The 22,752-nt window shown below is 36.5% G+C and overlaps 1 protein-coding gene across 2 annotated transcripts in view; it reads left to right on the forward strand.

Moving 5' to 3' along the window:
• Window positions 1–22,752, forward strand: part of ST8SIA1 (ST8 alpha-N-acetyl-neuraminide alpha-2,8-sialyltransferase 1) — a 116,064-nt gene that overhangs the window by 30,439 nt on the left and 62,873 nt on the right. For both annotated transcript variants that reach the window (XM_011381576.1, XM_011381577.1), the window contains exon 2: window positions 2,313–2,457. In XM_011381576.1, the coding sequence (XP_011379878.1) occupies window positions 2,313–2,457 (145 nt within the window). The remainder of the gene's footprint in view (window positions 1–2,312; window positions 2,458–22,752) is intronic.

Consider the following 22,752-nt stretch of genomic DNA (forward strand, 5'->3'; position numbering starts at 1 on the left):
AAAAGGAAAAATATTTTGCCATATGATGAGAACTCATAGGATTTACTCTCTTAAATTTCCTATATATCATACAGCAGTATTAGCTATAGTCATCAGGTTGTACTTTACATCCTTGGTATTTATTTATCTTACAACTGGAAGTGTGTACTTTTCACTACCTTCCTCCTATTCCCTCTCCTCCCTCTTTCCACCTCTGGTAACCACAAGTTTGATCTCTTTCTATGAGTTTTTTTTTTTTTTAATTTCACCTATAAGTGAGATAATACAGTATTTTTTTCTCTGTCTGACTTATTTCACTTAACATAATGCCTTCAAAGTCCATCTATGTGTCACAAATGGTAGGATATCCTTGTTTTTGTTTTTTTTTATGGCTGATTAATGTTCTATTGTGTGTGTGTGTCTATCTGTATCTATATATCTCTCTCTATATCTATCTACGTGTGTGTGTGATCTATCTATCTATCTATCTATCTATCTATCTATCTATCTATCTATCTATCTATCTATCTATCACAATTTTATTCATCCATTCATGGACACAGGTTTTTTCCATGTATTGGCTATTATAAATAATGCTTCTGTGAACATAGTGGTATAAATATCTTTCCAAGTTAGTGTTTTCATTTCCTTTTGACTACATTCCCAGGAGTGAGATTACTGAGTATAAAGGTAGTTCTACTTTTATTTTTTGAGAAACCTCCATACTGTGTTTTCTAGTGGCTATACCAAGTTACAATACCACTAACAGTGCACAAGGCTTCTCTTTTCTCCACATCCACTCCAGCATTTGTTATCTGTCTTTTTGTTGATGGCCATTCTGATAGGTGTGAGGTGGTAGCTCATTGTGGTTTTAATTTGCATTTCCCTAATGACTAGTGAATTCAGCATCTTTTCATGTATCTGTTGGCCTTTTGTATATCTTCTTTGGAGAAATGTCTATTCAAGTTCATTGCTCATTTTTTAAAATTGGGTTATTCGTTTGTTTGTTTGTTTGCTATTGAGTTGTATGAATTCTTTATATAATTTGGATATTAGCCCTTTATCAGATATATGACTTGCAAATATTTTCCCCCCATTCTGTAGATTGTCTTTCTCTTTGTTGATTGTTTCTTTGCTGTGTAGAAGCTTTTAGTTTGATGTAATCCCACCTGTTTATTTTTGGTTTTGTTTCTTGTACTTTAGGTGTCATATCCAAAAAATCATTACCAAGACCCATGTAAAGGAGCTTTATTCTTGTTTTCTTCTAGGAGTTTTATGGTTTCAGGTCTTACATTTAAATCTTTAATCTATTTTGAGTTAATTTTTGTGAGTGGGGTAAGATATGGATCCAGTTTAATTCTTTTACATGTGAGTATTTAGTTATCTCAGCACCATCAGACTATCTTTTCTCTATTGAGGTTTGGCTCCCTTGTTGTTAAATATTAGTTGACTGTGTGTGCTTGGATTTGTTTCTGGTCTCTCAATTCTGTTCCACTCGGTTCCTGACAGGCTTTTAGTTAGAGGAGAATATAAAAATGGCCTGTAGAATGGTAGCAGGGCTTCCATTTGAAGGACAAGTAGAGAAGCAGCCGGCCTAGAAGAGTAAGGTGATTCAGCAAACCCTGGTTTTCCAGAAACTAAGGGAGCGAGGAGAGTTTTGCAAAGGTCGTGGTATTCAACTGTGTCAAATGCTACTGAGAGTTCAATTAAAATAAGAACGTAAAAGACCTATGAGATTTACCAGTTAGAAGGCAGGTTGCTTACCAGTGTCTGAAATGACATAACTCATCTCATTTTATTTCTATTTAAAAGGGTTTCTTAGGGATTGTTCTTTAATCTTGTCCCCAATTTTGGGAGTGCACTGTCTTTGAGTGCACTGGGTTCATTCTCTATTTCATACAGCTCATGTAAAGTCCTTTGTCACTGAACTTAACTACCTGATTGTTAAATCACTGTAAAGATACATTTCTGTTATAGCTGAATAGCTCAACAGTCTCCAAAGTAAGCCACCCCAGTCTTTTTTGGACCTGGATGTTTAAATCAACCAATAATTCTGCAATTATAATAATTATTTTTACCTTTGGACATATTTCAGCTGCAACTGAGAGCTGATGTATTTTTCTTAAACTTTTTTTTTTAATTATGAAAAATTCCAGTCATGCATCTTGATAGCTGGAAGAGTGAATTAATAGTAGTCTAATCACCCTGGAGACACAGATGCTTTTGTGAGCTGGCTCTGAGGTAAGGCTGCACATCTCTGTGGGAATGACAAGTGAATGAGTCTACTGCTCACTTAACCTGCTGTTCTTTTCTCTCTCTATTTTCTCTCCTAGGAAACAGATGGAAGACTGCTGTGACCCCGCCCATCTCTTTGCTATGACTAAAATGAATTCCCCCATGGGGAAGAGCATGTGGTATGATGGAGAGTTTTTATACTCATTCACCATTGACAATTCAACCTATTCCCTCTTCCCCCAGGTTAGTATAGAGTTTATTGCCTTTTAATATTCTTACATGTCTTGATTTTATAGTTTTATAGGAAAGGTGTAATTGAGTTTGCCTAACTAATTGGATCTACTTCTTTTCACCTTCTTCCTTCTCGTCTTAATTTTAAATGTTTTTCTTTATAGTTGTCATTTTTTTGGTGAAGGAATCACATACTATTTTGATGCAAGGGCCGAAGTAGGATCCTATAGAGTTACAGTTTTCTTAGCCCTGATTTGAGTCATATGAGACTGAAGGAAGCAAGCAGAGAAGGAAGTAAGGACAGGGGATTGTGGAATTCTAGTGTTTTGAGGTTGGCTGTGAAATGATCTTGAAGATTTGCAATCCTGGAATGTTGTCTTTGGGCTATTGTTACTCTCAGGGAGTGGGCACCGTATGGTCAGAAGTTTGCCTCTTAGAGCTCTCGAACCTTCTTCACCCTGCGGTTAGATTACTGCTATGGTACATATGGAGAGAAAGAATTTGACTATTTTCGAAGTGGTCTAAAACAAACTTTGCCTATTTAATGTTTTTCTTGGTTTTTTGAGCATTGAAATCAAATATTCTACTAAATTATATCTATGCAGCAAGTTAGGAAAAAAGAAAAAACATTTCATTCTAGGGAGCCCTAGTTGGGGAGGGGAGTTGTTCTTAGGTGAAATTGCTATTAGAGAGAAATCAAGAAATGAATCTTGGCCTCCCCAAGTCTTCTAGCCACTCTTGGTTTGGCCAGATGGTTGTGCAGAAAGAGAATTCATGGTCAGAGCTGGAAAACAGGACTGAACCTTTCATGTATTTGTATTAATTGCAAAGAGTCTTCAAAGGAAAGATCCTGTAAAGTTGAGGCACAGGCTCTCCCAGATCCAAGGTCACACTTTCTATGAAATAGCCCATATTTACTAGCTTGTCCTTAGGTGTTTTAATCTAATTTATTGTTTTTAGAATATAATGATAAATTACTTTTATTTTTTAATAAGAAATAGAAGATTAGGTCATTGTCAAGATTCTTGTGCTTTCCCTCTCTTCTTTGTTTGCCCTTGGGAGACTTTCTAGCATCAAAGGAAATGATTAAGAGTCATAAAATGTGGAATTGAATTTTATCTACATCTCTTACCTAGTAAATGCCTTGCTAAGTCACCTAACTCTTCTGAGACTCAGCTTTCTCATCTGTGCAATGGGGAGAGCAGCATCTGTCCTGCCACCTCTCAGAGTTATGGTCTGGATTAATGTAGATAATGCATGTCCAGGTACTTTATAAACTACAAAGCACTATGTATATATTAGGTATTAATATTGTTCTGGTTCATATATTGCCTCTTCAGATGGAGGAATAAAAAATATATTAGTCAGGGTTTCAGCAGAAAGATATTTCATATCAGGAATTAGGCACTTAAAAAAATCATTAGGAGAAAGGAGAAGTGGGAGTCAAGAGGTGGCTCCTGGAATTACTTAGTTCAAGAACCTACTGCCATAAGTGTGGTTTAGGGATTAGAAAGCCCCAGCTGCCATTGCCATTAGCATGACCACAACTACCTCCAGTAGAAACAGGGCCAGGGAGATGGGTTCCAACTCACTTCCTCCTTTCAAATCTCTCTCGAGTGAATCTAGTGGGTAAGATTAATTTGCATCTGGAACAATAGTTGCTAAGAAGTCCAGGAGAGGCAGTTTTTAAAGCAAGCTTCAGCAGGGAGCTAGAAAAAATGTAGACTAGAAGGTGAACGGCCAATCTACAGTATCCTTTTTGCACAAAGCCTGATATCAACTCGCTATGAAATGAAGAGATAAGTAAGCAACTGCCTTTAACAGCTCATCAAATAGAAACATTTAAAAAGAAATCCAAAATAGGCTTTTTATACATGAGGGCTTTTAGTCATACCAACTGACTTCAAACTTTGTGCTAGAAAACAGATTTGAAGAAAAGAGATGATTAAAGAAATACAAACTAGCTTCCCATCTTATCTGTCAGTTGCAGAAGGAGGAGAGCAGGAAACATTTCCTTTTTAAAGGGCAAGCACAGAATTCTGTGCCTCTTTGTGCTAGTTCCAAGACCAAGACCAATAATAAAGGAAAAAAAATGCCTTTTTCTTAGGAAGCAGAAGTCATTACATCATTGTGTGTGTGCACAGTCATTACAAATGGTTGAACCAATTTGAATAGATTTTTTAAAAAGTTATGTGTTATTTTTCTGTTGAGATTATGAAATGACTCTTAATTTATCAAAATCCTGGAAAATCAGTTTGCATCAACATTATTATTTCTTAGTGAACTATTTCGAGTTCGTTATCAGGAAGCTAAATTGCCAGTAATTGATGTGCTTCATTCGTGTTCCCTGTGGGATGAAAGTCATGTGTGCTGATTAGGCAGAAATGCAGATGAGCGAGCTAGGCTCAGTGTTGTCAGTTGAACAAAGCATCCCTCCTTTTCCTGAGTTTCAGCAAAAATAATGCCAAATCACTCATTCTCTAACTCAAATGTATAATTTTATTTTAATTATATGTTACACTTTTCTCTTAAATTCTCAATATATGTTAGCCATCATTATTGTTTTTATTCCTTTGCTGACTTTTATCCACTGTTTTTGTTATTGTTGTTGTTGCCAAGATGCAATACAAGATGCTCTGTGTGTTGTGGAAAATTAGCAAATTCTGAGTCAGGGCTGAAGGGTCCAGGAGGGTCCTATTGAAATGCTGAGCACTTTGAGATGCCATATTGAATCTCCTTAATTACAATATTTCTTATTTAGATCTCTCATGACTTCTCATGGCATTATTAGCAAATTTACTCAACTCCGCCTCATATGCAGTTATCTATGTAACTATATATCTACATATTATAGTTTTCTTAAAGTCTATATATCTATATGTAACTATATATCTACATATTATAGTTTTCTTAAAGGAAAAAGAACAGTTTTTTTATTTTTGTGCCTAGTACAGCACTTCCCACTGAATTTCCAGCTGCTCATGTTTGCCAAGGGAACTCTGTCTATGACCTACCTGGGCTGGATCACTGCAGTGCCCTTGCCTGAGCTATATGAGACCAAATAGGACATTTTGATGCAGCTGTTCCCTGTGTCTCTATAAATGTATTTTGGTAAAATATTGGTTAAATATTATTACTCACAAAGAGCCAAATTTTGACCCTCACATAGGTTTTCTATAATATTCAGTGTGTGTGTGTGTGTGTGTGTGTGTGTGTGTGTTAGGAGGGGACAGTAGGATGGTCAGTATTTCCACTTTGAGAATCCTCCCATCCCCTGTGTTGGGATGTACTCCTTTCTGATTTACCAAGAACTGTCCCTTTTAAGCCTGCCTGGTCCCATGTTTATAGATATTACCAAATAAATGCTATTTGGGCCTAAAACACATTTATGTTCAGAAAGAGCATAAATTTCCTTGGAAATGAGTGACAAAGTAGTAGGAATGTTAGTAGCAGCACATAACTGTGCTGATGTAATCTGAAAAATATTTCCTTTTGGTGTAATAAAAACACATTGGCTCATCATTCTATTACATTGCTCTGAATAGTCATGTGATGAAAATGATAAACTAGATTAGTCACTTTTCCTCAGACTAGCCACCCAAGGTCATATGTAAGAAATCACAAAATGTCACTAATGTACCCCAAATGGACACTCATTTCTAGCTCCTCTTGTTGCCCTAAGCTCTTTGACATGTTCCACTTGGCCTGGACCCACAGTCTTCTTGGCCCATGAAAAACCTAGAAGGGCATTTTGAAATAATTTTGTCAAAATGGCTTTGTTATAATGAAAATACATGTTTTTTTTCCCCTTCACAATAATGTGCTTAATAGAATCCTCTCAGTTCCTGGATATCTCTGGATATCAATTATTCTTTTTCCTAACAAAATTTGGATCATACTGTATAATCTACAGCATTTGGTAGCTTTTTACTTATCAATATTATTGTAATCGTTTTCCAAAACACATACCTTTTCGACTACAAGGAAACTAAAAGGACTAATGGTTGGTAGGCATAGATTTTTGCTAATCATTTGCTAGTTAGGATTGTGTTGACAGGCTGGCATTTAGTTGCTTTATAACAGAAACCTGATGCAAGTGGTTAACCAAATACATGCTTATGTATCTCAAGCAATAATGAATTAGGAGGTGGGTAGTTCAGGGTTGGATGATGCTACACAGTGCCATCAAGCTCCTAGGATATTGCCTTTCTACTCAAACATCCTTAGCCGATGGCCAAGGAACCTTCCAGTTTGGGTTCAGGATCCTGCTGATATGTCATTAGTTAGGACCGAGTCACATAGGCATGTCTAGCTGCAACAAAGGCTTGAACTTTCAGTATTTCAGTTCTAGGCAAATGAGCTTCATGGCCAGTCCATACTATCTGCCTCAGTTTCTTCACATGTTATCTCTGTCCATACAACAACTCTGTGTGATTATCATTATTGTCTTCATGGGTGAAACTGAGACTGAGAAGGGTTAAATAACTTATTCGAGGGTTTAGAGCTGGCAGATAGAAAGGCAAGGAAATGAAACCTGGCCTGATATCAGCAGTTTTATTCTTTATTATTATTTTTTTAAAGACATGGGTTTTAGTAGATCAGTTGTTTAGTTTTATCACTCAGCCATCTTGAAACCATTTTAAGGTGTTTTACCTCTGTTATATGAATATCCTTAGAATAAATGGAGAAGTGTCTTTCATAGCTATTTGAGAGAAAAAAATAGATATAGATATGCAGGCTATAGGAAATGTTTGAATTTCCCTTGACTTTGAGCTCCCTAGCGGCCCACACCTAAAGGAGAAATAAGACCAATTACATTATTTTGGTTTCTATAATAGAGAAATCTAGGTTTTCAAAAGGAAGTAAAATTATTCTTTGCACATTGCTTCTTTATTATAGGAATCTGGAACATAGTTCCACTACCATTAAATAATTTAGGCCATTTACTCTATCATTCTTGGCAAATGCAGGCATTAGAGAAATAGTGAATGGAGTCTAAAATCTAGGTTTTAAACCTGGCCTTTCTATGATGACATGTATGATCCCAGACAAGTCATGTAACTGTTTTCAGCCTGAATTTTATAATTTTCAATTCAAGACTAATAATACCTGATCTTCAGATTTCAATGTTATTAAGAAAAAGTTAAAATGAGATTATAGATGTAAATGTAATGAATGTCCTATACAAACATATCATAATGTTACTGGTATTATCTGCTTGAGCATTTATGACACATAAGTAATCTCTAGGCATTTCAGTAACAACAAGAACTGATGGAGAAAAAAAAAAAAAACACCACTAGAAAAGGGCGAGATCAAGTTTCCAGGCCAGTTAATGGTGAGAAGAGATAATTCTCTTGAATCTGAGTATTTAGTGAAATATAAGGTCATAATGGATACAGACTGCCAATTGTACAATTGTATCACTATAGTTAGAAAATAATTTTGATAAACTCAAAGTGCAATGTGAATTATTAATTTTCATTGAATTAAGATTGTGTATCTGAATAGTAGATAAACATCCACTATTCTTCAAATTGCTTTGTAACAGAGAAGATGAAAAGAGTGGATCATCATGGGGTTTCCAAGTACCTGTTATCTCCATAGGAAAGGAAAGCAAATGATTAGAAGTGAGATAGCACAACGGAGTTGCCCCACAGAGTAGCTGAAGAGTAAGGTGCCTTGTTTTTCAAAGAAAAACAAGAAATAATAATACCGTAATAGAAACAGAAGTGCTTAGAAAATAATTACAAATCAAGACCTTTCTCTAATGAAAATTCACAGGTTATCTATGGTTGAGAACAAAATGAAAATTAAATGTAAAGAATGGTTTATTGTGCCATGGTGTAGCAGTAACCACAGCGTCTAAAATATTTGACGTTGTGTAAAATTTAGTTTAATGACTGATTATGGCTTGGGCATGTAGCTTCTTGGGAACAATAGAAAAGGATGCATGACATCGATTACCCCCAACTCAAATCTCATCCAGTAGGTCTGATGGAGTGATAACTTTTTTCAGAAGGTGTTAATGTTCTATTTAACATTTTCTTAGGGTTAGTGACATGACAGGGTGTTTTCCTGCAGGAAAGCTGGTTTATCTTTATTTTTTTCTCCTTCAATGGATTTCTTCATCTTGATCTTCCTTACCAGCAAAAGTACAGGTAGAAAGGAATTTCCATTCTATTTTAATATAGTTTTGAACATTTTTTATATACCAGGAGACCTCCGTTTCATTTTTGCTACTGATACGCTCATTCGCACCTTTTAATTCTATTAGAGAGCTCTTAAATGCATAAAGATACATTTCATTAACTTATAGAGAGGGGTATCAACACTGCATTTTCTCTGGCTTAATTAATTTGATTAGGAAATAAAAAGATACAAATGAGTTCAGAGAATGTTTTTTTTTCATGTTTGTATCTGTTCAAATCAATTCATTCTTTCTCTTCTGCTCATATACTTACAATCTATAGATTACATGGGATATAGCAAAATATTCTCATCCCTCATGGCCTGACTGGTCATACCCTGTTATTTCCAGGACTGAGAAGTTCTGGGTAGACTTGCCCAACAGAGTAAGAGAGGTGTGGTGTGGGGATGAGATAGGGGAGTGAACTTAGCTGTGGGGACTAGAAGGAAGTCAGAAAGAGTATTTAGATTCTTACCATAGGTAATTTTTAGCAGTAACCAGAAAGTACTAGGAGTAACATGATTTGCTAATAGTGTGCAGAATTCAGAGATAAGGGATGAGTGAGGATGGAGCTCTACCCAGAGATCCAGTTTAAACAGCCATTAACTTCAAATTCCTGGCCACTAGTCTGGAGGTTTTAGCAAATGGCAGCTTCCAGGAAGTACTGGTCAAAGAAGGCAGGACCCTACCCTTCTAGATGCTTGGGAACTAACTATATTATCAAGTTAGGCATGGGAACTAACTATATTATCAAGTTAATCTACTATTAAGCTGATAGCATATTCACCCCAGCCTTGAAGTCAAAATTAGGGACTTGTTTTTTGAGAACAAGACTGAGGCACATTCCCAGAACTAGGTATGACCTGGGCAACAGAAATATGAAAGGCTATCCTAAGGCTATGTTTTGAAACTAAGACAGAAGCCAAGTTAACAGAGCCACACTTCAAAGCCAGGAACAGAAGAATGTAGATATAATTTGATGGTGGTTCCCACAGCTTTGGGTGACCACTCCCCAAATTACTCTCCTAAAGCTAGGATTGACCCACATTTCCCAGGGCTCAGGCCAGATCTACAGATGTCCTAGATGTGGGTTCAGGATATATATAGAGGTTGAGAATTAGGCCAGATGAAGCAGAAATTTTTTAGACAAAATTATTAGGTTCTTACTCTCTCCTGTGTCTAGCTCTGTGGAGGCTAACAGTATGGAGGGAGCAAAAGCTAAGTGAAGGAAAGAATCTGGGCAAATTGTTAATTAAGATAATATATTTATAACTTGTCAGAAAAATAGGTGAGAGGATAAGTGTAGTAGAGAAATTTAGGATAGACGGGGTATGGACCAAGATCTGCTGGCTATAATAGAAACAGAAGTGCTTTTTGAGGATAATCAACATTGAATACTCTGAAAACTAATGCATAGGATGTTTCTTGCTAAATTTTATTTTTCCCATCTACCCAGACTCAAAGTCTTAGCTCTGCTAAGAATAAAGAAAAGGTGCTGAGAAAAAGGCAATTGCAAATTAAATTCATTCAGTAATTTCTTTAGCTGAGGCGGTCTGCTATTACTGAAGCACTGGCTAATAGCTCCTTATAAAATATACATCATGTAATTATTTTGCTAAAGTTTTCTCTTCCTAGAATTCAGTCTAATCTGATTTTATATACATTTTGGGTCTAATCTACTATTAAGCTGATAGCATATTCACTAAATATTGTCAATTCTTGAGCCGTAACTTATGAATTTCCTTTTTTCCCCCCGTCATATGTTGTAACACACAAGGTCAATAGGAACTGAAGTTAGCTACAATTTGTAGGTGCTTCCAGATGCCTGAGATGAGGATTGCTTGAGGATTTTTTCCAAACCCAAAGGCCAGGGATATTTACAAACTCAGAAAAAAAAATACAGGACTTCTATATGAGCCATCAAATTTAGTTAAATAGAGAATCTACAAAATAAAATCAGAGTTGAAATTAAAATTTAAATAAGGATTTTACACATTAGAAATTCCCTTTCATATTTGTTGGAGTTGTCAACCAAGTGAATAAGTCCCACTGCCAGCAAATCTATACTTTCCTAAAATTTTGATGATTCTATGTAAAACAAGTGTTCAACCATTCATTCATTAAGCATTTATGGAGCAACTACTACTGTGTGCTAGGAACTGTGTTGATTCTTATGGGAATAATGGTGAATGAAAACCAACCTAGATGCTTTTCCTATCTCTCCCATTGAGTAAGCTTTGATGTTTCTTAACATCAAAGTAAGAAAGATTTCTTATGTTTAAAATTAAACTCTCCCTCATTCTGCTGATTTTCTCTATTCCCTGTCTCAAATAATGATACCATAATCCACCCAATCAACTTGAGTTGAGCTGTATACCTGGGTCTTATGTTTGAATCCATCCTTCATATTAACCACTCTCCAAATCCATCGTGTCTCTCTCTCTCTCTCTCTCTCTCTCTCTTATGGGCTCTCTCCTTCCCTCTCTCTCTCTTGCCCCTCCTACCTACTCCCTCCCTCCATCCTTCCCTCTCTCTTCCTCTCCCCTTCTCTTACTTCTGCCTGCCCCTCTCCCTCTCTCTTCTGCCACTGTGTAGGCTCAAGGTTTATTATCTGTTATCTGGACTAATTCAAGAACTTTCTAAAAAGTTTTACTATTTGAACTTGCTTCTCTGAAACATCCTCTACCCTGCTGTCGACATTGTCCTCATAAAAATCTGTTTCTATAAGTTCTCTTCAGTCACTCTTCACTGCCACCCATGCAAAACAAAAGCACATGGCTAAACAGCACACTTGAACAGCCTGCTGGATCAGGGATCACTGGAGAAAACTCGTGGAGAAGGAGAAGTAGCAGCTAGCAGATACTCTGTGTAGCCTTCTCATGATTAGAAATGATGAAATTCTAGATGTTCTAGACTCCAGGAAAGGGACTCTGAAACTGGGTTGGGCGTTTTAGTTGTTTAATTAGAGATGCACTGACTCTTCCCCTGGTATCATTCAAAGGCTATGATTTTATAGTACTAAGATATGGTGAAGCCCTAGCTTCAACCTGATTTATTAGCTAGTGTTTGTGATGCATGGGAGCCCTCTGTCGCCATGATTGGCAGCTAGAGAACAAGCTTATAGATGCAGGTGAATGACGTAGCTAGCCAGAAAAAGGATTTAACACATCAGCTCACGGTTGGGCAGGAGCTAGCTTCTTCCCAGGCATGTCGGGAGTGCTGGGATCCCAGCCTTGTCTTGACAGAGACTGAAGGTCTTCAGCACTGCATTGCTGCTGGTTTCTATGGAACTGTACCAGAGGCCTCTTCCTTTTCTGGACTGCAAGGGATCACTCTTGGATAAGTTAACCCTTCCTTATTACCACCTATAGGATGAAGTTCAATCTTCTTTGGGTGGCACACAAGGCCTTTGAGAACTCTGAACTCTCAGAGTATATAATGTATGCTCATTAATTGCCATCTACCTCCTTTCCTCTGCTCCTCATTACTTTATACTGTGTAATTACCAAGTGACTTGTATTTCCTGAAACAAGTTGTGTTTTTTCATTTCTTTACATTTGTGCACGCTGTTTCCCCTGCCCAGAATGCCCTTCCTTTCCTTGTCTGATGAATTCTTGTTTATCTTCCAAGATCTAGCTATAGCATATTCATTTCGGTAAAATCTTCCCAGTTCCCTCTCCGAAATCTCTATTGCTCTGCCATGTTGATTAAAAATCCCCTCCCCACCCAGTTTGTATATATCTCTGTTATTGTATTATTGAAAAACAATTATTCGTTCACATGTTTTTTGCTCACTGGACTGTGAGTCCCTTGAAGGCAGCACCTAGATAGGGCCTGGTACATAGCACAGCAGATGCTAAATGCAAATGTACTGAATGAACAACAGAATGGATGGCTATTCTTCCAACCACATGGCAGCAGCATAATTCTTTTGGAAGGATGTGCTGTCTATACTAGAATGACTCTGGATCAACCCCATGGAGGCAACGGCTTTGGAAGAATGAAAGAAAGGGTCTGGGTGTTGACAATAATGTGTGGAGTATGGGATGATGTGTTGTCACCTTGTCAGTGCTCAGAACTTCATCCTAATTTTTAGATGACAAGATCTTACAGTTTTAAAGTTGAGCCACACTTTAGTGCTTGACATGTAGTTAATTTTTTTTTTCCTGCTATTCTTATTCACTTTAAAACATACTTTATTCTTAAGCAGTTGTTTTTGGATAGAGCTTAAGGACATTTTGATGTTTACAAAGATCATTTTTCTCTCTTCTAATATCTCTCTCTTTTTTTTTTTTTTTTTTAACCATTACCTCTATCATCTTATTTCAGATGACAATGACCTCTTGCCTAGAATTCTACAACAGTCTCTTATTGGCCTACTTGTATCTAATCTGGTCTTCTCCCCAGGCTATTTCCACATTGCAGTTTGAGTTATTGTTTTATAATGCAAATCAGATTATGCCATCACTTTGCTTAAAACCCTCCATTAGCTTCTCATTGATTTCAGTATAAGACAAACTTCTTAAAGCCCATGAGGCTGTGCTCAGTCTGGCCCCTGCACATGACTAGAGCATTAATTTCCGTAGTAGGCTCTCTTACCCTTTACATTTTGCCTTCCCAGCCTTCTTTCAGCTCCTGATAAACACTATACTTTCTCTTTCTGTAGAGCTTTTCAACACATTGTTCCTTTTCCTAGAAGACTTGTCTCCTCTTAGTTCACTTAGATTAATCCTTTACATCCTGCTTGAGTATTACTTTCTTCAGAGGGGCCTTCCTCACACCACCAGGTACTTATCATTTGCAGCTTTGTAGTCAGTTGTTTAAAGTATTTGATTTAAGGTTCTCTCTCAGTAGTTGGGAAGCTCTCTAGGGACAGTATTTAATTTAGGTGGATAGGGAGCTGTGGTATCTCAGTTACGGGTAGCATAATGCCTGAGACATAATAGAGATTCAGTAAATTACAGTGGAATGAAGGAATGGAGCCGCTTGGTTTTGCTATATAAAATCACTAAATGTAATCCTGGTATACCCCATAGCCTATGTTTTGGTATAAATAGACTTGGAGTTCATTATTGGGGAGTGAAGAGAAAAGTCTATACAATAGAAGCAGTTCACTTAGTAAACCTCAGAAAAACTATGTCAGATTGAAGCCTTTAAGAGAAGACTGGACATGGACAAACTAAGATACAGTGAGGCACTTTTGTTACTGCAGCTGTGTTTTGCCTTTGTGTGATTATTTATCAATACAGGGTCTCAGGTGTTGCAGTGAAATTAATCTTACGAGGTACTAAGATGGAGCAATTACTGCTCTTTCTGAAGATTTAAAATCACTGTCTGAGATGTCATTTTGGCCAATCTCTACCCTCTTACCCCGTGCCAAACCAGAACTAAATGGCAGAAGCAGTGATGGAATCAAAAGGGGGTGACTTGTGGGTCTACTTCTTGCAATGAGCTGCTATCCCAACACTAGGCCCCTGTGTTCAGGTCTTGATGCTCTCTTTTCTTCAATCTTCTAATCTTCAGGTATTCCTGCACCAATTTTCCCACAAAATAAATTTGTGGGATTTATATTTTGAAATCACAACTACTATAATACCATCATCTTTCAAATTAACATGCTGCTTCCCTGCTTGTTTTCAAGTTATCTTGGTTCAGCTGCTGCAGGAAAACATTTTTTAGTCTTTGTAGCACTTTGGAACCAATATGTTTAGGAAACAAGCCAATCAATATCACTCCCAAAGAACCTCTTGCCAGAGACAGTAATAATTTTTTTTAACTCTTGGGAACTCTAACCAGGAAAAAGTTTTCAGCCAAATTATAAACATTAGACTAGTGTGTAATATGGGCAGTTAGACAATCATCCTTTGACTTGAAAACATTGCGACTTTTCCGGAAATTAGTAAAGGACATAAAGTCAATCCTCTAAGACTTCTTTTTCATATTGTAACCACATTTCATGGCCTTGTCACAAAGCAGCTAATTGCGCTGTAATATTCAGAAGGAAGAACATAATAGGTCAAAAATTAAAAGAAAATGACAGTCATCAAATTCTTAAGGCATTTTATAATTTCATTGTTGATGGTTTGCATTATGAACAGAGGAAAGAAAGGATTTAGAAGATGAAGGTTTTCATTAGGGGAAATAACTAGTGAGCAAGAAAAGTTTATAAGACGTGAGATAAATGAAGTGAGGGCTAGGAAACATTAAGGAAATAAAGGCAAACTATTATATTAATAAAAATAGTAACAGTGTCATAGATAATGTCATGTCTTTAAAAATAGAGTGCCTGAGAAACACACATTTTGAGTTTCAGGCTGTGTTAAAAAACAAAATTCAACCGAGTAAATTTGAATATCTAATTGGCTTTATTAGGCAATTCATGAATCTGGGCAGCATCCCATCTAGCAAATAGAAGAGCACTCTAAGGGGCTATATGAAATGGAAGGTTTTTATTGCAAGATGGGTGTGGCAGGTGAGTTATTAGCAAAAGAAAAAAAGGGATTATTTTGGATCAGAACATCCTCTGTTGGGGGAAGGGAGCAGCAGAGGTTTTGTCCTTGCAGACTACTAGTGCTAATCAGGAAATTTCAGATTGACAGAGGCTGCATTCTTGGAATAGGTTGAAAACTGCACTTAAGTCTTAGTTTGCTGTCAGGGGGCAAATGACTCCATTTGGGGCCTTTTCTTTTTCTTTTTTCTTTTTTTTTAACAGTTGTATTATACCATGGGAATCTTGGTGTGTAGAAATCTCCTTTCATGTTTCCAGATGGTTGAGCGATGATGTAAGCAGAACAGTGGAGGGGTGCAGAGCCTACGGGGACAGGAAGGGCAGTTGTGGGAAAGAGGGCACTGGAGAAATTACAGAAAACAGGAAAGAGATTAGAGCAATGTGGTTATTGGAACTTTCATACTTTAAGGTGATTAATAGCTAATATTCACTGAGCGATTTCGAAGTACTAGGCTTGCACTTTTAATAATTATCACCTTATTTAACTCTCTTAATACCTCTGTGGAGGTAGTTTCTTATGTTTTCCCCTGTTTTAGAGAATTGAAAGCTAAGGCTGAGAGCGGGGTTCAGTAACCATCTCAAGATCACACTGATAGTAAGTGGCAGAATCTCTGACCTTATCGTTTGTGTGCTTAACCATTATACTCTCCATGACTTGGAAATCATTTCCACAGCCTGGGCATTTAGCAGATGAGCGACTCATAATTTAGGTGTTATGCACATAAATATAGAATCTATGTATGTTATTGTTCTGTCGGCAAAATTTTCTTCAGTTAAGGTGTGCTTGATAAATGCCGAGGATTAAATTGGCCAACTCTAAAGTTTCTATTGCCAGTGCTTCTTTGAGGCTTAGCATTATAGGAAGTTTAGTACACTTGAAAGGAAATCATTGTAGCCTTGAAAATCACCCTGTCAATGCACATTTTTTTCTCACCGGGTCAGTTTAAGGGATGTGTGAGATGAATGGTCCATCAAAGCCACTGCTGACAAAATAACAAAAGCTATATTTACTTGAGAATCCTATTGGTAAGTGAAAAAAAAAATGGAAATCTATGTATCTCTGGGAAATGCAGACATCATGGAACTATTCTACAGTAGCATGTGAAAGGCTGCCACGATTGCAAAAAAGACAAGGTGGCAACGAAGAGTAGATGCAAGTGAATATGGCCAAATAAATAAGAAAAAAAAGACATTTTAATGAAGTTTCAAATTCCTTCAATTTTCTAATTATGACTATGCTAAACATATGTACAAATAAAGCAATGAATAAAAACTGCTTATAACTCCTATAAAAGTTTCTTAATTGAAATATTTCTATGTAGAAGAAAAATTATATTGAACACATTTTTGTTTTAATTCAATGTTTTTATTTTAAATTAGAAATAGTAGATAGTACATTTAAATAAATTAATTTAATTTCTAAAAATGTAAATTTTAGGTAAGATGTCTAAGCAATATTAATGAAAATCAAATATATTATAGGAAATCTACTAAATTGTGAGTTAATTATGTTTTTGTAATTTAATTAGGTTTTGTGAATATACTCTAGAGCTATAGTTTGCTGAGAACTTACTGTGTTCTAGACTTTTTGCTAAATGTTTTGCACGTATTGTAATTCCAACATACAAGGCTGGTATTATTCTCTCCATTTTACATGTAGAAACTGAGGCTGAGAGATTCTAAGTGACCTGCTCTGGTCTCCCAGCTAGAAACTGTGATTCCAAGCTGAGTCAGGGTTCGAACTCATGCCTGTTGAAGCCAAACTGTGAATTTAATCACTTAAGGTACTCTGCCTTCCTCTGAAATTAAGTAATACACCATTGAATGATTACAACACAGTCGAGTCTCTCTCCTGGTATGTCCGATATAGCTGTAATAGTATGTAAAAGATTCCCTGTGAGTTTTTCTTAGGAAAATGCATGGATACTTGCTCAGTTGCTAACATTTATTAATATGACCCAAGTTGTCTTGAAGTAGCCAGATGAGGAGATTGAGATGTAAGTACTGTCAGGCACTCTAGTACAAATTTTCTGGTGAGTAATTTAGCGACGTGTATCAAAAACCTGAAATATGTGCTTATTATCTGACTCAGCAAATCCACATCTAAGGATTTTTCTTAAGGAAATAATTAGACAAGTGCTCATGGTCGTATGTATCAGGTCAGTGACAGCATAAGGAGTTCTATGTGGAATGGGTTAGGTGGTCTTGAAGAGGCTCTTTCACAGTGCTTTGCATAAAATTAAGCAAACTTTATTGTATATGCCAAAGGAGAAAATAGAGTAGGCTGATCCCTTCTTCTCCATCCACCTTCCTGGATTTACCACAATCCAAAGGTGTTTACAGCAGTGTTGTTTATCGTAGTGAAAAATTGGGAACCACTTAAAATATTCACGGTAAGGATTGATTAAATTATGAGCCACCTATTCAGTCAAATAGTATGCTGATATTAAAATAATGATGAATAGGTGTCTATGTATCTTATTTAGTAAACATACATGTTGCTACAGCATGGATAAAGTGATCCCATTTTGGTGAAAAACAAAAACAGGATAAGAGGCCTCAGTCGCAGAAGGCTGACAATTCACCGTAGGCAATAAATATCTGAATATTTCTTAATGTTATTTTGAACTGGAATTAGGGACTTTTCAAGAAGCCTTTGGTCTGCTCTCTGTCTCTTGGGAATCTTGAATTTTTCACAAATTGCTTTATAAAAGGATCTATTATTTCATCTGGGCTCATCAAGGAGAATGAGGTTGTTCCCAATCTTTGGCTAAAAATTCCCTGTATTTTCCTACATATTTCTGAATAATTTAAGATTTACACTCATCTCTAACCTCCTACTCTTTGAATAAATATAAGTCTGCCAGGGCCCTGCCTGGGTTCTGGCATAAGAAGTGCAAACTGGCCACCAGCGAGCCAAAACTGGCCCTCAAGTGTATTTTGTTTGGCTTTTACTGTTTAAAATTATCCTTTGATCTATATTTGCCAATATCAAAAAGTAGAAGATTTCACATAAAAATCTGGATTTTTAGTATCACTTGGGAAAAAAAATCAGAATATTTGGCAGCACTGGGTTCTATGCCCATCAACAGGGTCTGATCAATTGCTAATTTTTTGCTTTGGTCGTGTGTCCTGTTTACCCTGTTGTCTTCCTTCCAGTAGCTTTTGCTCTCTGTCTAGATTTTGTAGGTATTTGATTTTGCAACTCTTGTGTTCTAGACTCCTTAGCTAAGTTATGTAGTCTTAACCTTTATTCCAGTGGTCTGAAAAAATTAACAGATTTGCTTATATTCCTGGCATTTCTGGGTCAATCAATCAAGGAAAACATCTATGTACTTACTATGCTCATAATACATAATGTCTGAGGACATTAGAAGTTATAAGACGTGGTTTATACCCTTGAGTGGCTTATCCTCCATTTGTGGAGGATGGGTATATACATAAAATGGTGATCAGCAAATGGTACCAAATGCTAAGTGTCTTGAGTGTCTGGTTAAAGGGAGTGACAATCAATGCTGTAGGTTTTTTCATGGCAGTGGGCAGGGTCATGGATGCCAGTCCCAGAAGATGAAATTGGTAAAAGAACATTCTGGGGAACAAAGACCTTAGGTTGTATTTGAGAATGTGTAAGATCTGGTGGCTCACAGACTTTACAGTGCACATGTGTTATGTAGGAGAATTTCAGCCCTCCATGCTCTATCCAGATATTCTGTTTTGAGAAGGCTGAAGTGGGACCAAGAATATGCATCTTTAATATGAATTTCAGGGTAATTTTGATATACATGGGCCATACTATGTAAAAAAGGGAGAAGATAGTCCAAGCAGGTAGGGTGAAATAAAGCAGAGGTAGGAGTGTGAGTAGGAAATTTAGGTACTATAAAAGCCAGCTGACTGGAGGCTTGTATGGGGCAGTCCTGGGAGATGGTTAAGGGAGCAATACTGGGAAGAAAAGGATACTCCAGAAAAAACTTCTTTTCCTTTCTCTCCCAAGAAAAGATGACAGATACTTTTTATAAAGTTGCAAGGAAGAAAGAAACAGGAGCCAGTTATTGTCAAAGAAAATATTCTCTGCTTGATTTCATTTTAAAATGGAAGAGTTATATATGAGACAATACCTCATTTGAGTTTTTTAAAATTTCATAGTTAATTTAATAGTTAATTAGCAGACAGTTGATCCTGGTCCTGCTAGTTCAGGTACTTAATCAGTTAAATTGGATTAACAGTTTAACAATCTGCTACATTATTGAGTAATTGCACACTATTTATAGTTAAAAACAAAATAGATATCTTAATTCACAACACATTTTAGTGGAACAAACATTGAGCTGGGGGTCAGGGGTTTTGTCCCAAGATTTCATATACTGACTGTCATATGACTGGTTGGCACTCAATAAATATTTGCTAAATGGCCCTAACTGAAATGTGCTTGGTGTTAATAGTTTTTCATTTCTGAAAAAAAATGGGGTTTGACTAGATGAGTGATTTTCTGCACCATCAAATTCCTTGGGGGTGTCTAAGTGTCACTTTCAGAAATAAGAGCAGGACCAAGAAATCAGGGAGGAGTACCCACCTCTACCTCAAACACGATCTTCTCTTTTGTTTTTCTAGTTTTGTTATTTAATCGAGTTTTTATGTATATGATCTTGTTTGAAAAACAACAGACTTCCGCTGCAAAACAAACAAAATAAAAACATCGACAATAATTTTGAAAGTCTCTGAAGTATTGAAGAAATGATTTTATTCAATTTCACATATATTTACAAGCCACTGTGCACAGTTTAATACATAATTCTCATGACTCATTGAGCATAAATGAATTTTAATGCCTTTCTGATCTGTTTCAAGTTTTGAGCATTCCTTCAATTTGTAGGGGATCTTACTGAACACAGTGCTTGAAGACACTTCACAGATCCTAAGGATAAAAAATAATTTGTTAAGTAAATAATAGAGTTGGGAAAGGAGAGCAAGAAGAGGAGGACACGTTATAGCTGCTTTAACAAAAGTAGGGGGTTGAAAAACTCAGACTATTTTGGAAGAAACACAGATAAATAAAACTGCATGGGGGTAATTAATATTGGGTGTGAGCACAGATCATGCGGTGTGAAGAAAGAATGAACAGGGAGTTTGGGGTGTTGGTGGGCCATGAGTGCCTCAGTGAGGATCTCAAATGTTTTTGTCTGTGGACAAAAGGGCAAACATGGTACATTTTTTACATTTTTTAAAAGGGAATGATTTGCACTAGCCTTTATTTGTTTGTTTATTTAAAGATTTACTGAGGGATAATTCATATATAAAGAACCACACATATTTAATGTGCGTGATTTGATGTGTTTGGATATATGCAAACACCTGTGATACCATCACCTTCGTTTTAGAAGAATAACTAGTATATGAAAGTGAAGGATGGGTGGTGAGCAAGAACTGGAAGTTGACTAATAGTACTAAGCCAGTTAAAAAATATTTACAATGAGGGTGGAAAGAGGAAAAGAACAGAGCCTCTGCAGAAGTAGGTGTTAGGATAATATTGAGAAACGAGCAAAAATAAATCCAAGATTTCTAGGCTGTATTGCTGAGAAAATGTCAGCCTATTAAAAATAAAAATAACTTATTGATTATTTATCTTATGCCAGACAGAACTCATTTAATCCTCACAACAACTATATGAGGTGGGTGGGTACCATTATTACAAATAAGAAGGCTAAGGCACTAAGGTTAAATAACTTGCCAGTAGTCATAGAGGAAACATTAAGTCAGGACTCAGATGCAGGCAGGCAGGCAGGCAAGCAGGCAGGCTCTAGGGCAATGCTCATCAACAGGAAGATAGATGCACTGTCTGTATGTGCAGGAAAAGAATCCTTCAGGAGTACTTCCACCACGGGAGTTGAGGATGCAAAGTCCCGCAATGGCATGAGGTTTTTGTTCCCACTGCTGCTATGGCTATTTTCGGCTCCACTACTAAGAATCACTGGCCACTACCTTTGAAATATTGTGCATGTCCTTCATATTTTCTTTTCTTTCCACCACGAAAAAAATACTCCACAGTTTTGAGGACTCTTGAAATGAGGCCAACCTCTGACCTAAAGTATAGGCACAGCCTTCCAATTGTTTTGGCATTCATGGGTCAGAAACAACATTAGTAACAAATTTCAGTTAACCAGGAGTTGATTATGAAATGTTTAATAAATTCTCTGCATAGCCACATGAATTGATGTTATATTTGGCTTCCAGAGGTTATATACAGAAAAACAGATTATTTGTAAAAAATACATAATACTCTTTAGAATACTTAAGTGTTTTTTTTTTTAAATAATAGATTATGTAAAATTTTTAATAGGGAAATAGTATCCATATATAAATAGTCGCATCATTCAATTTCCAAAGATGCATCCTGTGCACAAAGGATATTAATACTGCACTTTGTAAAATCCCACTTTCATTAGTGGAATGGGGAATACAACTCTGAGGAGCAGCTTTCTGGAAATTCGTTTTCATGTATTTGAAGAATAGTCAAACTTCCTTGAATAATAATGATGTTCAAATATTCTATAATTAGTACTTATAAATACATATCCCCAGGCAAAGTTTTGGGTAATGTTTTTTTAAGGGTTCAATAATTAAATATCTATAATGAGAAACATTTGTCTCTGATATAAATGACTAGATATTTTCATCATAAGAATACTTACACATGCAAAGTAAGAAAACAGCTGAAATTTTAATTTGGACTTCCAAGAGGTTAGTTAAATGACTGAAAAAGCAAATACATATTCACTTATTTACTAGAAAGAACCAAAGCTGCTTTCAATTCAGCTGCATATTGTCATTATTTTGCCTGTTTAGCTGGGCACTAGGCTTATTAGGAATTTGCCTGTGGGAAGTTGCCAGTCCTTAGCTGAAATAATAAAGCGGGGTACAGAGTTAAAGAGATGTACATCTGAAGAATATTGTTAAAGGGTTGGGGGCTTAATTGATGCACTGGTTAGAATGTAAGTAGGTTCTTGAGCAGGGCAGTACAATTAAATATGTCAAGGAGGGCATAATTAGATGGGTGGCTGAATGGTGTAATTACATTCATAAGAGAGGGGCTGTAATTAGATCTGAGGCAGGGGGTGTATTTGGATGCTTAGGTTGAGGATATAATTAACATATGGGTGAGAAATTAAATTATGTGTGTGGGTGGAGCATAATTATGTGTAGGAGTCCCTGTGGATACGTGGGTGAGAGTACATAGAAACGAATGGGTCAAACTGCAATAAGATATATGAGTTAATATGCTTATGGACAAAAACTTGATTTTCATCAGTAAGAGCAAGCATATATTTTGACATCGTGACTAATAGCAGTTGGCATATAGTGACAGCTTTTCAGACCACTCTGAAGAGTTGCAAATCAAAATCTCTGCTTTTCTATTAAGACTGCTTTTCTATTAAGACATTGACATTGATTCCTCTTCTTAATAATGGAATTCGATGGTGTTCTCAATACTGAATAGCTTGGTAATTAATTTTGCTAGCTTTGAAACACAACTGCGTGACAGGGAAGACTAGCTTCCCCTTCCTATCAAAGAGAGGAGTTTAGAGGTAGCAGTAGAGCAAAACAAACAAACAAA

Source organism: Pteropus vampyrus, unplaced genomic scaffold (assembly GCF_000151845.1).
Source record: "Pteropus vampyrus isolate Shadow unplaced genomic scaffold, Pvam_2.0 Scaffold444, whole genome shotgun sequence".
NCBI lineage: Eukaryota > Metazoa > Chordata > Mammalia > Chiroptera > Pteropodidae > Pteropus > Pteropus vampyrus.